Source organism: Cucurbitaria berberidis (genome assembly GCF_010015615.1).
Source record: "Cucurbitaria berberidis CBS 394.84 unplaced genomic scaffold K460scaffold_2, whole genome shotgun sequence".
Classification (NCBI taxonomy): Eukaryota; Fungi; Ascomycota; class Dothideomycetes; order Pleosporales; family Cucurbitariaceae; genus Cucurbitaria; species Cucurbitaria berberidis.
Genome location: NW_024468936.1, coordinates 4,448,574 through 4,468,603, shown reverse-complemented (window position 1 = coordinate 4,468,603; position 20,030 = coordinate 4,448,574). Strand labels below are relative to the sequence as shown.

At 51.7% G+C, this 20,030-nt stretch overlaps 9 protein-coding genes across 9 annotated transcripts; 4 read left to right on the top strand and 5 right to left on the bottom strand.

Annotated features, from left to right (window-relative positions):
* Positions 1–799: 799 nt before the first annotated feature.
* On the top strand, positions 800–2,698 carry K460DRAFT_279675 (uncharacterized protein; the record flags this gene model as incomplete). Its single annotated transcript, XM_040928350.1, has 1 exon — positions 800–2,698. The coding sequence occupies one exon, from the start codon at positions 800–802 to the stop codon at positions 2,696–2,698; it is 1,899 nt and encodes a 632-aa protein (XP_040791138.1).
* An 849-nt stretch (positions 2,699–3,547) lies between these two features.
* Positions 3,548–4,189, bottom strand: K460DRAFT_77372 (uncharacterized protein). The gene has a single exon (XM_040938674.1). The coding sequence runs from the start codon at positions 4,087–4,089 to the stop codon at positions 3,751–3,753; it is 339 nt and encodes a 112-aa protein (XP_040791137.1). The 5' UTR covers positions 4,090–4,189; the 3' UTR covers positions 3,548–3,750.
* A 2,454-nt stretch (positions 4,190–6,643) lies between these two features.
* K460DRAFT_353539 (uncharacterized protein) lies at positions 6,644–7,324 on the top strand (the record flags this gene model as incomplete). The annotated part of the gene is made up of 1 exon (XM_040931721.1): positions 6,644–7,324. One exon carries the CDS (start codon positions 6,644–6,646, stop codon positions 7,322–7,324), a length of 681 nt encoding a protein of 226 aa, XP_040791136.1.
* A 777-nt stretch (positions 7,325–8,101) lies between these two features.
* On the top strand, positions 8,102–9,010 carry K460DRAFT_403855 (uncharacterized protein; the record flags this gene model as incomplete). The annotated part of the gene is made up of 1 exon (XM_040936669.1): positions 8,102–9,010. One exon carries the CDS (start codon positions 8,102–8,104, stop codon positions 9,008–9,010), a length of 909 nt encoding a protein of 302 aa, XP_040791135.1.
* K460DRAFT_334845 (uncharacterized protein) lies at positions 8,976–10,284 on the bottom strand (the record flags this gene model as incomplete). The annotated part of the gene is made up of 2 exons (XM_040930927.1): positions 8,976–9,949; positions 10,118–10,284. 2 exons carry the CDS (start codon positions 10,282–10,284, stop codon positions 9,205–9,207), a joined length of 912 nt encoding a protein of 303 aa, XP_040791134.1. The 3' UTR covers positions 8,976–9,204.
* An 877-nt stretch (positions 10,285–11,161) lies between these two features.
* Positions 11,162–12,822, top strand: K460DRAFT_403853 (3-oxoacid CoA-transferase; the record flags this gene model as incomplete). The annotated part of the gene is made up of 3 exons (XM_040936668.1): positions 11,162–11,221; positions 11,271–12,632; positions 12,691–12,822. The coding sequence occupies 3 exons, from the start codon at positions 11,162–11,164 to the stop codon at positions 12,820–12,822; spliced, it is 1,554 nt and encodes a 517-aa protein (XP_040791133.1).
* Positions 12,823–13,245: 423 nt separating this feature from the next.
* On the bottom strand, positions 13,246–14,978 carry K460DRAFT_375415 (FK506-binding protein-like protein 2 precursor; the record flags this gene model as incomplete). The annotated part of the gene is made up of 3 exons (XM_040934767.1): positions 13,246–13,875; positions 13,927–14,570; positions 14,621–14,978. 3 exons carry the CDS (start codon positions 14,976–14,978, stop codon positions 13,246–13,248), a joined length of 1,632 nt encoding a protein of 543 aa, XP_040791132.1.
* Positions 14,979–15,384: 406 nt separating this feature from the next.
* On the bottom strand, positions 15,385–17,730 carry K460DRAFT_309040 (TPT-domain-containing protein). Its single transcript, XM_040930119.1, has 3 exons — positions 16,916–17,730; positions 16,512–16,864; positions 15,385–16,467 (listed from the first exon to the last, which is right to left on the bottom strand). The coding sequence occupies exons 1-3, from the start codon at positions 17,521–17,523 to the stop codon at positions 15,623–15,625; spliced, it is 1,806 nt and encodes a 601-aa protein (XP_040791131.1). The 5' UTR covers positions 17,524–17,730; the 3' UTR covers positions 15,385–15,622.
* Positions 17,731–17,869: 139 nt separating this feature from the next.
* K460DRAFT_364568 (uncharacterized protein) lies at positions 17,870–19,317 on the bottom strand. The gene is made up of 5 exons (XM_040933026.1): positions 19,044–19,317; positions 18,946–18,980; positions 18,830–18,892; positions 18,754–18,765; positions 17,870–18,692 (listed from the first exon to the last, which is right to left on the bottom strand). Exons 1-5 carry the CDS (start codon positions 19,174–19,176, stop codon positions 18,177–18,179), a joined length of 759 nt encoding a protein of 252 aa, XP_040791130.1. The 5' UTR covers positions 19,177–19,317; the 3' UTR covers positions 17,870–18,176.
* Between the last annotated feature and the right edge of the window lie 713 nt (positions 19,318–20,030).

Here is a 20,030-nt window from a genome sequence, read left to right as displayed (position 1 = left end):
CATCACCACCATCACCACCCTCACCTCCACGACTTCACGACAATCTCGCGCCGTTCCTGGCCCGTCGCATTGCCATGCGCTGACCGAGACACGGCCGCTTCTCACGACCCTTTCCTTGCTTGCCCTTCGCCTCTGCCCCTTTGTTTGGCTCCATGGACACTTGACGGCCGCGCCTGCTGAGCTCTTCTTTTGCCCGCGCTGCCGCCGGACCTTTTTCCGCGACCACGACCTCCACAGATCGCCCACACTCTCCCGCAGCACGGCCTACCGACACTTCGCGTGCATCTGGGGCAGTCAATCCCCCTTTGCGCCGCGTACAGTCGCATTTTAATTGCGCTTCACACCGTCGCGCGCTGCTGTTCACGACTCACAGTTACGCGCCGTCGCCCTGAACCACTTTTGCTCACGCCCATTTCCTATCTGCAACCCATCCACCATCCTCCCTCAGCACAACTACCAGCCCATCCGAGTGCGCCCAACGCCCTGCGACTGCTTGACCGCTCCACCAAGGGCGCAGCCTTCGCACATCGCCCGTGTAACCTCAGTGCCGGCCGCACAGTCGCGTTCGCAGTGTACCAAACACCTGCCAGCTCCCGGATTCTGTCAAACCCATCGCCCTGCATAATCTGGACCCATCGACACAACTCATTGGGCCCTCTTCGCCTTGACGCACTGTGTCGCGCTTGACTTCCCTTGGACCTCCTTGCGTACCCACTGAGATTGACCTCGGACCAAGAGATCAACGAGACAAACACCCTTGAAACACGCGAACAGTACATTGCTTTCATATAGCCTCAACATGGAGTCCGAACGTACCAATCTATCCATTACTCTCCCCAGGAACTTCATGTTCCACTACCGCGACGGTCCGGCTCCACGAACGCCGGAGCCCGAGTCACAGCCCGAAGAACTTCAGCCACCGCCGCCTCCACGGCAAGTCCTCAAGGTCCGCCGCCGTCGCACCACCTTGGTCATAAACCACGATGACATGGAAGACGCCATGGACCAAAGGCCCATCCCAACCATCGAAACACCAGAGCTGCTCTCAGAAGCTTCGACAGGACTGCCCTCGTTTGCACCACCCCAGGACGATGCCTTTCTCTCCCCGGGCTTCAGCTACACTCGTATGCTGTCCCCGCCAAAGACACCCGTCGCCCAAATGAGGACCATCAGCAACTACGACGGACCCCAGTATTGGGCTGACATCGACCAAGCAAACCAAAGCGAAACCTCCAGCCGACCAACCTCGTCCTCTGGCTTTTCGGATTCATCCATCTCCTCTTGTGATAGCATCGGGTCCTTCATGTCGAGGGGTGGCAGCTGCACGAGCCCGGAAGAGGACATGACGGATCCATTCCTGTATTGCTCACCGGCCATCGACTACAGTGGGCCAGCCTCTCCTTTGGCAGCACACCAACAGCCGCGTCCTACCAAAAAGCTGAAGTTGAGGGCGACCTTTACGGAAGAAATGGACTACCACCTCTGGATGACTTACATGAGGTATCTGCAGGATCCCACAGTGACTCCGTTCAAAGCTCTTCCAAGCACCACGCCGCCCAATGGTGTTTGTCACCGCGTGGCTAGGATGGCTCGTAAAACCTGGAAAGGCCCTCGCCCGTCTCGTGCGAGCACACTTCGAGCCAGCACCCAGTATGCCTCTCGCTCCGGCACTCCAGACACCATCAAGCCTGCAAAGAGCGGCAGTAACACTCCGGTAGCTAGACTCGGCAAGGCATTCCTGCGATACCCGTCAGAGAAGCAATGTCGGAAGCGACTGCGAGATTTGGCTAGACAAAAGCCAACTCTTTCTGCCCATTATCAGCGTCTCCTCCGTCGCTCGCCCTCGCCATTCCAGTCATCCCCACCACCGGAAGAATCCTCGTTGCAACCTCCACCACTATCTTCGTCCTTCTCACAAGGAGCTGCTGCCTTTTCAACTCGAGACATGAATTTTTCGTTGGCGACAAGCACCGCCGCGTCTATGCAACTGGGTAATCCACTATCGCAACTAGCGAAGGATATCACCCCCCGACCAGTTGAGAGGACATGGTCGAGTGTGCGATCTTCAGCACATCAAAAGTCGCAGTCTCTTCACATCGGACTGGGCCTGGGCATTGGAGGTATACTCGGATCTCCTTTCAACGACTCGTCCGAGAGGAACAAGGCACGCACAAGTCAGCACAACGCGCGAACATGGCACGCGCCAACATCCTCATTGACACAGCCGCCACGCCTTGGCTCTCCGTTCCAGCTACACGCACCACGCCCCATCTCGAGGGTATTCAAGCGACGTGCGCTTCATAGCTTTGAGGACAAGGCGCGAAACCGTGGCGACAGCTTTGTGAATGACTTGTTCGGTGCTCCAGCAGAGTCAAGTCACCGTCGGGTCAGGAGCCGTGGCTTCAGTCTCGGTGACATGATGGAGGGTTCCAGGCGCCTGCCTCTTGCAAACGACCCATCTGGGTTCAACCCCTTTGCAAATTTCAACACGGCCATGCCGAGCCCTGCTCTGCTCTCACCAGCCCTGTCGGCAGAAGTCCAAGGACAAGCCACTGTCCGTTTAGGTTCACCTTTCGTAGGTCGACCCAGCAACACTTTCCCTCGAGCGACGACCGCGCACAGCTTCGAGCCACCTACATCGTTTGAGCAACGCCTTGCGGCGATGCCTAGCGACCCCGCATATTTGCATCGCTCCTAGATGCTGCTTGCCTTCTCTTTCGAGCAACCATTGCGATTTGCCTCTGAAATGCATCAACGGCGTTAGTCCCATCAAACAGCCTCGAGCGCTGTCGCTGCATATATTCCCCATTTGGCCTTTGGCCTATCATCTGCTACATATGAAAAAGCATCTCCTATGTCTTGTCCATACTTTCCATTCTTCATCAACCCTCGGCCGACTTTGGAGGGTTCTTTTTGTTTGCTTATCCTTCTTGTCGCTTGTTCTGGGCTTACAACGGGTCATGACGATACGGTTACATGTGCCTTCGACTTACTTCATAATCTGAGGGCATGGCAGCTGAGTGTATAGAGACGGTCGAGCTGACGACGATGAGTCTTGAGTCGGTTAATAGGGTTCGAGTGGCTTGACCACATGAGCCAAGCTTTGGATATGTCGCTGGCTCATGGCTGCCTGCCTCTCTTGTACATGCTGGCACACGGCCAAATTTGTTTCCTTTTCAGCTCGCGGCATGGCGCGGGACACTGATTTTCCATGCTCTTATTTCCTCTGTTTTCCTTATCACGACGGACATGATCCACTTTATGACGGGTTGGCAGGGTACTGCGATTGCAGGTCTGGAGTCTTCACACGACAGCAACGACTTTCTTGGAGCGTGAACGACTAATCCCTAATGTCCTGTCTTTTGGCGGGGTCTGCTTCTGGATGTTTCCAGTCTCGATGGAGGGGGGTGATTTGACGGCTTCGATGGGCTTCGACTATGTTTCTTCGGAAGGGCCTATACACTTTGACAGATCAGCTAGTCCCCACAATGGGTATGGTGATGGTAGAAGCAGATTAGCTAGTTATGAATGAATTGAAAGAGTTGAGAAGAAGAAGAAAAAGGTGCTGAAAGTCTGTTCCAAAAAGGCCCCGGTGCCTCCGTTCCGCAAAGCCGTGCCGTGTGTGTTTCGTAATGTGTGCTGCGCACAGGCGTCATCATGTCTGAGCCGATGTGCCATGATCCATGGTTGGCCAAGCTTGAAGCCACGATAAGCTGTGTTGCCAGGCCATTGCAGAGACTGAGTGCAAATTTAGGATTGGTATTTGAAAAGAAGAAAAAAGGTGAATTCTGTGAATACATAGGGCGGCCGCGGACACCAAGGCCCTCGGTATGACAAACTGTATAGCCCACACCGGTCAACACACGGAAGAGAAAGAAAAAAAAGTGTGCAGCAGTGGATATGCTGGGTGCCCAGCCCACATGACCATTCCCCGAAGTTGACGTTTCGCGCGGTGGAGTCGGGGGGGCCACATGCACGTAGGACGCCGAGACCGAACGTTCGTCCGCCGACCTCTGCCCCCAACCACTCACAACCAAAACATATCAGCCAGCAGGCCCACTTGGGATGCAATTTGTGGAGAGCCGGCATGGAAGCGTGTTGCTGGCCGGTCCAAGTGCGACGCGTAGACGGTCATCATGTGCCCGCGCGCACGCGTGAGACGTGTCGTCCTGAGGTAATATGTTGCAGAAGAGGCTTAGCAGGAGGGTTGAAAAGAGATGAATTGGGTAGGGCGTGCGCTTGGCAGAAGAGGGGGGGAGGAGTCCATCTGCAGAGCTACTGCGTCGAGATTACTTTTTCTTTCTTTCGATATATTGCTTCTTTGGAAGAGGTTTTTGCCCGACGAGCCTGTTGTGCGTCAGGAAAGTATGCACAGCTGGGGGGGGGGGGGGGGGGGGGGGGGGGGGGGGGGGGGGGGGGGGGGGCTGAGTGTGTGGCCGGCCGGTGAGCACGCGAGTAACGCGTTGAGAAACAGAATCTCACACCCACACACACACAAAAACGCGTAGGAAACGCCGGGCTGGATGCTGATTGATGATGATCTTGCGTTTCGCAGGCTTTGCCCTCCTCCGGTAAGCTGTCCTCCGGTAACGTCACCCATTGATGGAATCAGGCCCTTCTTCCTGTGCTTATTCGCCTCCTCTTGGCTCCTCCACGCTCCTGACGACACGCGTTACGGACTTATTCGTTAGAGTTTCAGAATGAGGGGGTCGGAAGTGGAGCCTTCGGAGAAGGTTTTGAGGCGGAAGTTGGGCTGAGGTGTCGTCATCTCTCCTGATCCAGCGCAGCTTGGAGACGCTCAAAGCGACAGCTCGACCTCACAGCATAGAAGTGAAGCCGGATCGTGGATCATGAACTATTGGTATGTGTTGGTGCCCAAGATCTTCTCGTCGCTGTTGGGAAACGGATCGCCCGCTCGCTCGAGGACTGTTCACACCTGCATCAGAGACCTTCCCCAAGAGGGGAAGGACATACTTTATTATCTATCACGAGCTGCAGAGCTCGTATATGGCGCGGCGAACTACTAAAGCTTGACGCATCTCCACTTCGGACAACCGCAACTCTCGCCTTCCAAGAATAGCGCTCTTGCCTGCTTGAACTGCCAGGCGCGCTTTGCAATGTGGGCTACACACCTGCACCCGCCCACAATAGGGCCTCGTACTTTGAGTCAGTGACATACTTTGAGTCAGTAACAATGACAGTGTTCTTTTCGAGCTGAGAGATTGGTGTCCTAAACCATACCACCCACTAACAACGTATATCTTTCATCTCACTGTGTCTACCCGTCAGTATGCGCATCTGCTTTGAGCCTGATCAGATTTCTTCAAAACTACATCACTTCTCGGAGGAATGCAGCTCTAACAGACACTTCCCTGGGACTCCTTCAGAGAACTACGCCCACTATGGCCTCTACACTGTCGACATGACGTATCCTACCTACAGTCACACCCGTTGCCCTGTCAAATAGTGTACCCCCTGCCAACATCCTGCTCTCGATCCCGGGTTCTACAATTTGCATGGAGTCTTCTTCTGTCTTCCATGGGAGATACAGAAGTTGTATGCCCACAGGACGCAAAGGCCTCCTAGCAGAGGCCTGGGACATACACACCCGAGACAAGAGCACTCAGCTTCAAGTTCAACGAGCTGGCATTCTGGTATCCGAAACCCGCGCCGCCGTCGCAACTAAACCGTAGCCAAATACATCACCCTTGTAGATGATAACATGGCATGCTGCACAAGCGTCTCGGTGTTCAAGCTACGCAAGACGCTCACGGGAAGAATGGTTCCGTCTCTTTACAATCTGCGGTTTAAAATTACATTTGAATTTCTGGTAAAGAAGGTACGAAAGGATTGCAGACCTGGTATGGACACTTCCGTCATGACAACGAGTTGTTGCGGTCACAATGGCATAAGCTAGCGAGGTATTTGAGGATAGTAGTTAAGGCGGTGCCGCCCATACGGTTTATTGCTACTGATAGAGATATTGACTGCATATGCGACAGCTATGATAATACTAACGTGTTGTATTTCAAGGTATTTGCAGTACATTAGCGATGCAGGAGCATAGTAAGTAATCTCATCAAGTTGTCTTAATCCAATGTTTGAGAAGAAAAATAGGGTTCGGCCAGGAAAATATTGTGTTTCTTTTTCGTAGAATCTTAGGCTCTTTCCACGCATATCCTAAAGAAATGATTTGTGGGGTGGAAACAGGAGACTAGACAGCTGAAGGTGCAGGTGGTTGGTCAGCAGAGCTGAGTACATATTGTTGCAGGCAGCAATTGAACTAGTCCTCACAATCACGCCCCCCAAACTCATTTTGTCGTTCAGAATATCACTCTAACTTGCGAGGATTTCGAGGCTTAACTCTCTCAATACACCACACTAGTCGCCCCGCGCCATGGGAGAACGATGATGAGGTTTGGAACCATGGTTGGCGACCGTCTCAACCTATCCTAGAAGAATTAATGTAATCACAAAACTCTCCGCACTTAAATTACTTTCACAGAACCAGTGATAGCTCAACTAGGGCGTAGGTGCGTCGGAACTCCTCTTAATCGCTCCGCGGAAGCCCCTTTCAACTTCGACCAGCCAGCCTCAAACAGAGCACTAACAGATCAAAACAAAGCCTTGATTGAGCGCAAGAATGAGGACCAACTCGTCTGATTCATCTCCGGGGCATTTCCCGCTTTTAGCTCTACCACGGGAGCTTCGCGATATCATCTACCACTACGCGTTGTCATACGACCGAGGTCTAGCTGTTGAAATTAGTTGCAACAGAGCGTTTGAACCACGTACGCACATGCGAATCCTTGGGCAACACGATGATTGTCTCACCCAAACACGTGCCGATATTCTCAAGCTCGTATGCGCACAGTTACGTGACGACACACGCGGCCTCATCTTCAAGTTAAACAGCGAAGTCGATCTCCACGGTATGAGCTATGCCACCCCGAGTTCCTACTCTTTCAGGCTCTTCATCAGCCAGCTTCCCAGCGAGAAATTCTACGTCCACCTCAAAAGGGTTACTATTCATGGCTATCCAGGCGTCATCTCTACCGCACTGATGCCTATGACATTTAAAGAATTGGCAGGGTACGCCGCTGGCTTCAAGACCTTCTGTGAGCAGTATCAGAAAACCCTCGTCGTCCTTCAATTCCGCAATATCGTGCAGGTTGATTCAAATACATGGTACTTTTGGGCTGGTGCGCTCCAAGAAGTCTTACGTGGAGCCTCGCCGCTCATTACACCTAGAACGAGGCCCCGTTTCGCAAAACAGCTTTTGCACATCTCCACAGCCTTCGCAAATACCCCCCCGGCTGCCTGAAAATCTCCGCTTCTCTATCCTTGAGGTCTTTCCTAAATCCGATGTGGGAGATAAATTACGATATTATCAAGAGTCGGGAGCTGCGCAGAAGTTGTTTGACGATGGAATTTGAACACTTCGTGCTGTTCAAGAAGATGCTAGAGTATTCAACAACCTATAGAGAAGGTGTTTCACTCTCGCGGAGGCCCACGATGGCAATCAGATTATATAATGAGAAGGCAAGTTCATGAGACGAGTTTCCAACTAGGAATTCAACAAAAATCGTAGGCATACGTACCCATTTTGTGCTTGATTATCTTTTATACGCCTTGGCTTCTCGCTCCCATATTTTATGGTTGAGTACTTGTCTCATTCTATTATTATGGCGGTCTTTCTTGTTTCCCGCGTGCTTTACACTTCTCCCTTGTAAAATCTCCTTTGTTTGAGTTATGTTATTCACTTCCGCCTTAGCCCCACATCCTTCCCTTGCTTAACATTAATTCTTTGTCCTGCTTCTACTATAACAACTAACTCTCCATTTCAGAGACAAATTATCAGTACATACGATTGCACGTTTCACATCGACACTACCTGGCCAATGTCCAAACCACCAGATCAGATATTGCCATGAAGTGTCTCAACCCTCAGCGTACGTAGACATGCGACAAAACAGTGAACAAGTCTCGGTTTTATATGAAACAGAATACCCTGTGCGAGTCACTCGAGGCATATGTGTTGAATACGTATACTGCCTAAGTCGTTGTTCTCCTCCTCTATGATCAAGACATTCAACTGACTATGTTGCCACCCTTAGGCAATCTAAGTCTCCCACGACCACAAACTCCGCCACCTGGACCTGATCCTTCCTTCCCACTGACAGATCGATGTCTCCTTTTGGAATTGCCACGTGAACTGCGGGATTTGATCTACGAGCATGCTCTGGTTCACAACTACGGTCTCATCACGGCACCGGACTACCACCTAGCGGATAAGTTTTTTGTGTGTAATCATGAGGGCGAAAAACTTGGAGATGAGAATCCCAATCAACTTCAACACGTCTGCCACCAGCTTTACGTTGAGACCAGGGGTATCATTTTCAAGGTCAACGACCTAATCTTCAAGGGTGAATCACGCGCTGCTGAACGGATATACGGCCCTGTCAGCAAAAACATCGTTTCAGGCGTGGACCATTTCCTGATGTTCTTCCTACGATATGGAACGCTACGCCTACTCTCGTCGAAAAGGGCGATCGTTCAGTACGAGAGGTCTGTCAATAAACCGGCTGATATCTTCAATTTTCTCGCCGACCGTTCGCTACTCTCTACAATCTGCCGTCAGAATCCAGACATGACGGTCATCGTTCGATTCCGATATATAGGGACCACGCATCTAAAAGCTGCAGAATATTTCAAGTTCACGAACATCTATAGCCTGCTTTTTCGGGGTTCTCTAGTACACAAATCACTTCCCCTACGGTATCCGCAATTTGTCCTGCCAATGGCTAAATTTCTGGCCCAACAGGTAGTTGACATACACTTACCAGCGAATCTCCGTTTATCACTCATGTGCGAGAAGAAGTTCAGTGTTTCGGGTCTACGTCAGGATATTCTCCGTGATACTGAGTCCTTTCAATTGGAAAACACGACTTCTGCTCAGATCGAGGATCTTTTGGCAATTGCGAAGAAGGCTTTCGAGGATGGTCTCTAACATTTCATTATTCTATTTTTGGTACTTTTAATAGGCACTGATCGCAAAGGGGACATGGTTTCAGGAATACACTTTAGGATCTTGGAATCAAATACAGCCAGGTCCCGACTGGCGGAAAATTGACATGGGAAAGAGGAATTATACAGTACATGCAATCAAGCCAATGTTCATACGATCAGCCCCATGTAACACATTTACTTACCATCTGCCTTCTTGCTACCGATACACAAGTCCAACACCATATCGCCCTTATATGCGGCAGTACAGGCCATACTAGGCTCACCGTTCCTCGTCCAATCAAAGTAATAGACCTGGCATTTCTTCTTACCATCGCAATGTATTGGCTTACATCTTTCTCCGCTCTTATCTGAAGGAAACGTCAAGGCAAGTCCAGTGTTGTATCCAGGACACTTCTCGACCTTCAAAGTATGATCTTGATCGGACGAACTCGCATCGGTAATGATTCGATGGTTTGAATCGGCCAGGTCCAATCCATAAAAACCTGCATAAGTTGCGACTTTGGCGCAATCAAGGAGCGAGACATCGTAGTTGAGCTTATGGTATGTGGTGTTGTCCAAGGGATTTTGAATGAGTGCGTACTCGAATTGTGAAATGTCCCCGGCAAGACTTTGATTGTTGGATATTTTGATCGCGACGCCTTGGCCACGCAGCTTATCGTGGTCCCAGCAGTAACCCTCTGTACCGTTCTTTGCCGGGGGACAGGTGACGCGATACTGCTCGGTATGCTTTTCGCCTGAAGGAATGGTGTGCATAACCTCCTCTTCCTTCGCTCCATAACCGACCGTGGTATTCCGAAATCCTTGAAGTTTCCACGCGCCGATGGACCACAAATATAGTGGCTCAGGGCAGTTGTTGCGAACAGTAACATTGCCGTACTGAGAGCCAATATCTTCGGGTGACCCAGATGATTGTGTCTGACTTGATGTAGGTGACGCGGACGACATATTGATAATATTACTCGATTTGAAACTAGATTGTATCAGGCTTTGAGAAATCATGACCGAAGACGCTGTAGGAGATACCGTAGCTGCCTGAGGTTTAGAGAATGCGGTTACGATCGTCGTCACTGTCGTCGTCGAAGTGGACCCAGAGCCTAGGAGTGTAGAAGCGGATTCTAAGGAAACTGGTGAGGCTAACGACACTGCTGCTGATACCGATGCTACACCACCATTCTTGATCATTACCCCAGAGAAAGAGGATGGGACCGCTGCCAGGACCAAGAAGAAGAGGTGCATGTTGGAGATGGTACTCATGACGTCCACAGAGTAGATTGCTACTGTAGAAGTGGATGTGTGAAGACTTGTTTGGATATCTGCGAACGTAAGGGAGAATACGACGAAGTGTTTTGATTCGCTTTTCTGGAAGAGATTTAATAAAAGATGTAGAAAAGAGCTTTGGCGCCGCGATATGGGGTACATGTCTGACTACCAAACTGAGGCTTAAGAGTCGAGCGCCCCGCGACGTAGGAGTCAGAAAGATACGCTCACATATTTTGCAGCGCCTCAATAGCCACATCCTACACAAGAGCCTAAGAGGTTCTATATCCGTTGCAGTAGGTCCATGGCAAATCTTCAGGCTGCGGCATTCAAGCTATGAATTAAGTCTTGTAAAGGAGCACATGGACGATCGCTATATCTGGAACAACCATGTCGACCTTTTATGCAGTCGGTGATGGAGGATTTTGCGAATAGCACTCGTCGACGGCGTGCCACTACTACCGCCGGCAAGTACTACTCTTTCTATGATGCGGATCGCAATGATTGCTAGAGTGACTGCCACTCGTTATGCGTTTGGCCCATGCATGGCATGCAAGTCGGAGTTTGGGAAATATGAATGAGTAACGATTGGGTAAGTAACGGATTCGCGCCGTTCATCACTCATAGAAGTGTGGAGTTTAGCCTTGCCTCCACATTCCGCGCCGGTTCGGTTCCGCGTTCCGAGTCTAGATGCCGACGCAACCCACCTTGAACAACCCGAGGTCGTCGCCATGCGTGAACGAAAGCTGGTTGCGCACTCGTCCTCCCTCCTCAACGGCAGTCATTTCATATTCCAGTATCCTTGTGGTTGAGGCGCTGTTTGCATAATCCCCTAAAAACTGCATTTGAGCTTCTTGAAGCTACTTCCTTCATCATGCCGTCGATATCCACCACGCTCCGCACAGCGCGCACGTTCTCGAGGAGCACCACCAAGGTATTTCGCATGTTCAAGGACCTCGCAGATCCCCAATTAACACCAACAGACATATCTCAATCTCTCCCGCAGCTTCTCCTCTTCCCTGCGCCGCAATGAAATCAATAAAGTCTACCCTAGTGCCGAAGCCGCAATCAGTGATATGGCATCCGACAGCACCCTCCTCTGCGGCGGCTTCGGTCTCTCCGGCGTGCCAGACACACTTATCAACCAAGTCAAGAGCACACCAAACATCACCGGCCTAACGGCTGTATCAAATAACGCCGGTGTAGTAGGAGGAGGGCTGGGTTTACTGCTAGAGAGCAAGCAGGTCAAGAAGATGATCGCGTCCTATGTGGGAGAGAACAAAGTCCTCGAGCAAATGTACCTTACTGGTGAACTAGAGCTTGAACTGACACCCCAAGGCACCCTCGCGGAGAGATGTAGAGCAGGCGGTGCAGGCATCCCAGCATTCTACACACCCGCAGCATTTGGTACCGTCGTTCAAACCGGTGAGCTGGCTCTCAAGCACAATAGAGACGGCTCAGTAGCCCAGTACTCTACACCACGCGACGTCAAAGTCTTCGCGGGGAAATCTTATGTCATGGAAGAAAGCATCAAGGGCGACTATGCCTTTGTCAAGGCCTACAAAGCCGATCGCCTGGGGAACGTCCAATTCCGCTTCTCAGCGCAGAACTTCAACGGCGCAATGGCGCGGAACGCAAAGGTTACAATCGTAGAGGCAGAGCATATTGTCGAAGTAGGAGATATCGAACCCAACGCCGTACACGTTCCAGGAATCTACGTAGACAGGGTGATTCAGAGTAGCGCGGAGAAGAAGATTGAAAAGGTGGTAAACGCAAAAGATCCCAAAGACGCGGTGAACGAGCTGGGCAAAGGCGATGCAGCAAATAAGCGCGAGAGGATCGTCCGCCGCGCAGCAAAGGAATTCAAAAATGGCATGTACGCCAATCTCGGAATAGGCATGCCGATGCTTGCCCCCTCATTCGTCGACCCCAGTGTCGAAGTTCAATTGCAGTCCGAAAACGGCATCCTCGGTCTAGGCCCTTACCCCCAGAAAGGCCTGGAAGACCCGGACCTCATCAACGCTGGAAAAGAGACTGTCACCCTGCTACCAGGAGCATCATGCTTCGGCTCCGAAGAATCGTTTGGTATGATCCGCGCTGGAAAAATCAACCTGACTATCCTCGGTGCCATGCAGGTGTCCGCGCGAGGCGATCTAGCAAACTGGATGTTGCCCGGCAAGGTCAAGGGTTTCGGCGGCGCCATGGATTTGGTGTCGAATCCACAAGCGACCAAAGTGGTGGTGACGATGGAGCACACGGACAAGAAGGGCAGGCCTAAGATCCTCAAGCAGTGCGAATTCCCTCTGACGGGCAAGGCGTGCGTGAGCAGGATCATTACAGAATTGGTGAGTAAAATCTTGCCCCTTTGACTCCATAAAATGCACCAGACTAATGGGAAAATAGTGCGTGTTCGACGTCGATTTCACAGAAGGTCTCACTCTCATCGAGCTAGCAGATGGTGTGACTGTTGATGAGGTACGGTCAAAGACGGGTGCAGACTTCAAGGAGGCTGCCGAGATCAAGCCAATGCTGTGATTGAGTTACCCTTTGCAAACCCATGTGTATATCTTTGCATAGCCATGTTGATATCTAGGCGTCCCAAATACCAATTGAGCCTTTTCATCCTGCACCGATGTATGAAGTTCCCCAAGCATAGTGAGGCCTCGTTGTCTTTTTGTATTTTTACACTTGTTCATGAAAATTGGTAAATCTTGTCGAGCCACTTATGCTTACCCTAAGTTTCATGCCAAAGCACTCGTGAGTAGCAGGTGTGTTAATGCACAATATTCTGCACGTCATAGGAAAGCGGAAGAAGTGTGACCAAAATGCCTAGTAATACACTATATGTAATTCCTTGCACAAGTAGTGCTTCCTACAATCTACTGTTTGTAACATACGACATGCTCTTAAACTCCCCCAACGCCTCAATGCTTTAACGAAGGAAATATTTCAATCAGCTTACTCTTTCCTGGCCTTACTCGCCCGACTATTTTCCGCACCATCAGTCGCAGGGTCGTACTCTCCGTCCTTCACACTGTTCGTGCGGACTGGTATCGCTGTAGGATTCGCCTCCTTCAGTGGCTCTGTCGCCGCAGCCTCAATGTCACTATCTCCATCCCCGTCGACGCCTGCTTCTCTCCTCCTCCTCTGCCTCTCCAACCACTCATCATCCGTCTCGTCGTCGCTATCCTCGCCAGCAGCAACCGCATATCTGCCCTCTCCATCACCGTGGCCCGGATCCTTGATGAAATTATCAATGATCCAGTACTGCAATGCATTCATAATCAACGGGAAGATGAACATGACAAACGCAATCTGCACTGCAGCATTGCCCTCGGTCCAGCGAAGTGCCCAGTCGCCCACCCAGGCTATCCATGGCAAGAAAGCGAAGATGGCAAGAACGCAGAGCTTCATACCGATGAGACCGAGGAAGTAGATGATGGATTGCTTGAGCCACCATGTTGCGCGAGGTGGCTGGCCGTAGTTGCCGCTGCGGATGGATTCAGGGGGGTTGGCGAGGGGGGTTAGAGCGAAGGCGCGGTGGAGGACTTTGAGGAGGAGAACGAGGATTGGAATGCCGATGGTGGTCTGAGTGCGTTAGTTCACGTTATTGCAGAGAAAATAAAAGGTAAAGCTTACGTCAATGGCTAGGTTGAGGAGATAGAACGAGCACGGATTGGGCTTGTCTCCTTGATCATCAGTTCCAGGATATTGCGGTGTAGTAGTCGAATTCGTTGCTACATCGAATTTACCAGATGACAGCATGGACATGAGGATGTTGGCCAGATGCAGTAGAACCGAGCCAAAGACCTGTTTGGAGACGTCGAAGAACCAGATCTTAAGTGGTCTTCGCGGGGACTCCCTCAATCTCTTGACGGCAAGCGATGATACTGCCAGCAGCCCAAGAGCGCCCTGTACTATCAGGGCGAAGTCTCCAAGCAGGTTGCACTCGCCGTTGCTTTCCTCGTTGTCCAGTGGATTTCCTTGTGCGATGGCTGACTTTGTAGGCTCAGTGGCCGGCGCGGCAGGAGTCGCTAATTCAAGTATGGCGGGGGAAGATGTGAGAGTTGCTACGTGAGTAGCTACGGGAGTGGGTACGGGGTTTGGTACGGATGTAGGCACGTATGTGGGCACGTATGTAGGGATATCAGGAGGTGCCTCGTCAACATCGTGCGTCTGATCCGGTTGCGCAACAGACGGTCTCGCGGGCGCGGGTGTGGATGCGGGCACAGGTTTGGGTTCTGCCTTGACGCCATCGATGCCCATGAGCTCTGTCTCGAAGACTGCAAATGGTTAGCACATGCTACAAATAGTAGTCGTCAACAATACGTACTCAGCGTGGACCCCGGAGGAATCACCCCATTCCCGCTATTCCCATATCCCATATTCGGGGGAATTGTCAGCTTTCTGGCCTCTCCTATGCACATGTCCAACAGTCCTTCATCCCATCCCGTAATGACCTGTCCCTTGCCCAGCGTGAACTTGAATGGCCTGCCACGGTCGTAGCTAGAGTCGAACTTGCTGCCATCACTCTGCAGAGTGCCCTTGTACATCATCGATACGGTGTCGCCATTCTGCGTTTTGCGCGTGCAATCGGCGGGCCGTGTAACTTGGATGTCGAGCGTCTGCGCAACGGCGACCGAGGGCAACAGCACGAGCGGAAGCCCAAGGAGTGTGGCGAGGAGCCGCATGGCGGCGTAGAAAGCGACGTCGTGTCGCGGCCAAAGACGGCGCTGGTGAGGTCTTGAAAGGTAGGAGAGTCAGGCACGTGGGCGGAGTGGTACTTAAGACACGGTGAGGCGAGGCTTGCCTAAGATGAGCGGCGGAGTTTCGGAGGTTTCAACGGTTTGTGAAACGGGTACGATGTTGCACGCCGAGGCGAAGCACGCTTAGTGCCGAACGAATACGGGAAAGGACAAGTTTAGCACAGATTCTGATGCGAGAAGGGCACAATGTCAGGCGGAGTGGACATGTGCATGTTGTGCATATGCAGTGCGCTTGACAAGAGCTCGTGGCCTACTATTGCTACCAGCCAAGAGTCTTGGGATGCCGCGGGACTCCACGGCTCCACAGTGACCAATTCACAATGACGTAAAAGGGACCATCTTGTATGTCTGTTCCCAGGGGGTTTAGAAGACGCACAGCTATTTGCTTGGGTACACGCATGCCATATGTTTCCAGTCTGAAGAAGGGTATCTATCTATCTCTGGGGCAACAAACCCGCGTTTATCCAATTCAGATGCCATGTCGAAACGCTCATGATGCTGTTAGATGCAATGAAATCCAAAGTGTGTACGCTTCTATCGGGACAAATACAATGTCGAACCCGTGTATGCTACTCTACATCTTCCGGCCGCTTCACTGGGCTTGCCCTCGACGGGCTATCCAGCGCGGGAGGACCAACGAACCCAGGAGCCAGCTGTAAGCTACTCCTAACCACGCCCCTAGCAGGCGCGTGGGCAACGCTCCCTCTCCTGTCACGGTGATCTGGATCTGCTGTGCTCACAGGCGCGTATTCCTCTTGAGTATTTTGCAAGTGTGCATTCATCCGTGCTTCTTCTCGCATCTTCTTAAGCTTCATATAGTTGTATGCCGCGATGCTTCCAATCGTGACGACGAGTCCAGTCAGGTTGATCGGCGTAAGTGGATCGTCAAAGACCAAATTTGCGGTACCAATCGTGACGACCTCCTTGAAGATGCCGCAAATACTCAAAGTGACGACACTCGTTCGCTTCAGCAGAGCGAACTCGGAGGATGTCATGAGGAAGGCCAGAACGCCGGGGAATAGCAGGATGCCAATGCCAAGAGCCGTGCCTTTAGTTTCGAATAAGTGTGAAAGACCCTCTCTGAGCGCAGAGAAGCCTTCCACGGGTATCGCAAGAATGAAGATGCTGGTAAACATGACGGGTGCAAGGAAGAAAATCGAGGAAAACGGGTTCGCGGTGGCGGGGTTGCGGAGAAGGAGGATCTGCGTAAGAGACCAGCGAAATCCGGATGAGCACGCTGAAACCATGACGAGGATAAAACCGAGGGCGTGGAAGGCGGCTTCGCCGGCTACCATCATGACAACGCCGACAGTCATGATGAGGATGATGATGACGAGCCGCCAGGAGGGTTGTTCTAGGCGGAAGAGAAATGCGAAGATGAGGACGAATCCAAGAGCGGAGGATTTGCACATTGCTATTCGCGTTAGCTCTTGTCAGAAAATTTGTAGCCTAACGTACTAAAAAAGGTCAACGAGATGAACTTCAAGCTCGTATTGCCCAAACCGATATCCATGCCGGTTGCCACACCGCATGGTCCAATCCTCGAGAAGTAGAACCACTTCGTCATGAGCGGCTTCTTCGGGTCTATTGGTTCTACACGCGCGCCCGGTGCGTGAGGGTTGAGGGAATCGTGTCGAGGACGAAAGGAGGGTATCAGGAACAGTACGAGTGAAGCGAGCGAAAACTGGACAACCATATGCAGACATGTCGTAAAGAGGGGGAAGGGGAAGATGTTCTGCGGATCTCCGTCGCCCTTCTCTTCCTTGAACATCCACTTGTTGTACACGGATATCGATATCGAGAAAAGGTACCTGGAAACGGTTAGCTGTCACTGTCGTTCGAAGCTGGCCCAGAAGTCATACCATAGCCCTATTAAGAGGCCATTGACCAGCATAGACTTGAGCAAGGTCTGGTCTGCTAGCTTCTTCTCCTCCTTGGTGTACGTGTCCTCGGGCACTATACGCTGATCGAGCTGTGTGTTCCGCCTCTTTCTCCGTCTTCTTCTCCGCCTGTCTCGTTTTGTGAGCCCCGTCTCCTCATCATCCTCGAGGCCGTCTGCACTCATATCGTCCAACTCAAAGTCGGTGCTGTCGCTCCTTGATTCGGATTCCGAGCGCTCTGCATCCGACAAGTCTTCTTCCCCTTCTTCTGCAATGTGTTCGGAGCGACGTCTGGTGTGCTTTTGTGCGTCTTGCTTGGGAGGTAATGTGGCGCCGGCGAGGGAGGAGGAGCGTCTTCGAGCAGCCGTCTGCTCATCCGTCATGGTAGGGGTAGGGGGATGTATGAGCTTCGCAACGTTCGGGCGAGGGACGATGAGCTCGTCTCCAGAGTGATCGCTCAGACTGGAATCTGACGGAAGGGAGGGCAGAGTCCGAAGAGGAAACTCATTACCCGGGCTCCGAAGCGGCCCTTGTTGTTCTGTAGCGGTGTCGAGAGAGAGCCAGCTTTCGACAATGTCAGAGGTAGTCATGTTGTCGCCGCCGCGTCCACCTGATTGGTTTTAGTCCACTTGGCGGGAGAAGAAAGGACCCAGTTTCCTGCTTCTAGGAGCGGCCTAGCATCAGGGGGTTAGCGTGAGGATGTGTCAAAGAAATGCTCCAACTTGAGCGATGCAGGTACAATCGTGTGAGTGCGCAGACGCATGTAGGAGATGCGCCGCAGCTTTACAAATCCCGTCGTCGCGGGCCTGTAATCTGTTACCCGCCCAGGCCTTGTCTAGGTCCAACACAGCTGACGTTGAAACCGCGACCAATCACTGTCGCCTGCCACCCGAGCAGGTTATGTGGGGAAATACAAGCCATCGCATCCGAAAATGAGGTCTAGTCGTCTTGGTATTCATCCTCGTCATTGATACTCATTGACTATAGAGAACCAACAAATGACCTACGCTGCCAAGTAGACTACCTTTGCCCGAGTCCAAGTTGGATGAATCGAAAACGACAAGATACGCAATATATATATTCCAAACCCTACCAGGACGAACTAACCATGTGTGCATTCCTCCCTAATTTGTACCGTTCCATGTATTAAAGACCGTTCATCTCAGGACACCTTCATTCCAGCAGCCTTTCTCGCTCTCTTTTCTTCGAGTGACCCTCGCTCCGCCTTCGAAGGCTTATCAAACTACTCAAGCCTCACCGACCCCTCCTCCTTCTTCAATCCAAACTTGGTCAACCGCAGTCTCGGCACAACACCCACAATCACCAGCACGCTGGCCACAATAACGGCCCAGTGCTGGATGTGCGCCACGTAGAGCGAGTATGTGGTCCAGCTCGCCGCGCAAATCGTCGCAAGGCCTAGCGTTGCAATAAAGTATCCGGAAGCACGGTGGTACTTGTATATACTCTTCGCGTTGTCTACGCCTCCGTACAGGCTAGGAACGTAGTACTGCGTGAAGCCGACGAGGGCTTGGATGTATACAAGAATGTAGAAGGTAAGTCCGAGGATAGCGTGCGGGGACGCAAAGTGTTCATGTCCAGGACCAGCCTTGTTAATCTCAATGATTATGAGGCCTGCGGTCAGCGCAGTGGCGCCGAAGACATGGAAGAGGAAGTGTGCGAGTGTCCCAGCGCGCTTCTGTTCAGGTGTATGGGTGGGTTGGAGGATGAGGGATGCTTGGATGGCGAGGAGGAAGCCGGCCTACGATGTATCAATGATACGGCTGCCGAGAGGGGTATTCTATGGTGGTGTTATGGCTTACGGAATTGAGCAGCTATGTCGTGGTTAGCAAGGCCAGAACAAGGGAGGGAGAACGACGAAGAAGGGGGTGCACTTACGGGATGTGCAGAAAAAAAGATGAGTTTCTGGGAGAGGATTGCTCCCCATACTATCGCTGCGAGCTGCGCCAGTCAGCATAGCTCCCGACTTCTAATGTTATCAGGGAAGAACTTACGATCCAGATGCCCGCTTGGGCAATGGGTGCAGTACCTATCCTCTCGTTAGCAAGGCTTACTCCAACTTGTCCTTTGTTCCCGATCGGTGTGAACATACCAATCCACAGGTTATGATACAGCGGCTGTCCCTCAGCTTGACTCGCATCGCCTCTCCTTCCCAAGAGCGGCTCCTCCTCGCTCTGTCCACGCGCCGCAGCAGCATTCGGTGGTATTCCAGTTGCTGATGCCATTCTGAGCTCTGCGTTCTTCCTCTGCTTCTAGCCAGAAAGACGTCCACTCCTGCGGGTGTTTGGCAAGACACTCAAGACACGCTGATCAAGAAGAAGTGTGGGGTAGCTCGGACTTTAGATGATGGGGGAAGAGCTTAGGCCGATGACGACAGGAACATGTCCTTGGACTGTTGGCCAATTAGCGTGTAATGAATGTCAGACGAATCTTGAATTTGACCAATCGCATGCGTGATGACCAAGCCGCGACAGAAAATAGTCATGTTTGCATGCCCTCCCACTCTATGTTGTGATAGGCGTCATGTGTAAAGCTTCACTTAATTACATACACTAATCGTTCCTTGGAGTGGCATTCGTCAACCAACGGCCGACGAAAAAGTAATGGTTGGATGAAAGTCTTCACGAGAAGTCATCAAGAGTGCCATGCTAAGACATCCAACACTGAATATTTCCCATGCCCGTAATCCGCGCGCCTCTATTATACATGTTCATCCTTGTCCGTAGACGTGTACCCTCCCCAGTGTCGTCCACGGGAAACATCCGTGTGTATCCAGCAGTTAAGCGTGCTCCTCCTCTTGCCACCCTAACGAGACAAATGCCGCCTTTGGCACGTTCTTCGAACTAGAATAGAAGAAAACGCCGTCTGTCCATGCCACATTTGAGTAGCCGTACGCCTTTGAATAGCTGCTACTTTCCAAGACATTACTTCCCGTAACACGACCGAGATGCAAAACCAGGAATAAAAACCAGAAATAAGAATAGCATTGCGTAAAAATTTAAAGCAAAGAGAATACCACAACATGCCTATTTCAGGTACTTGTGGTAGCATGTGGGTTAGGATGTCGCATCCCATGCGC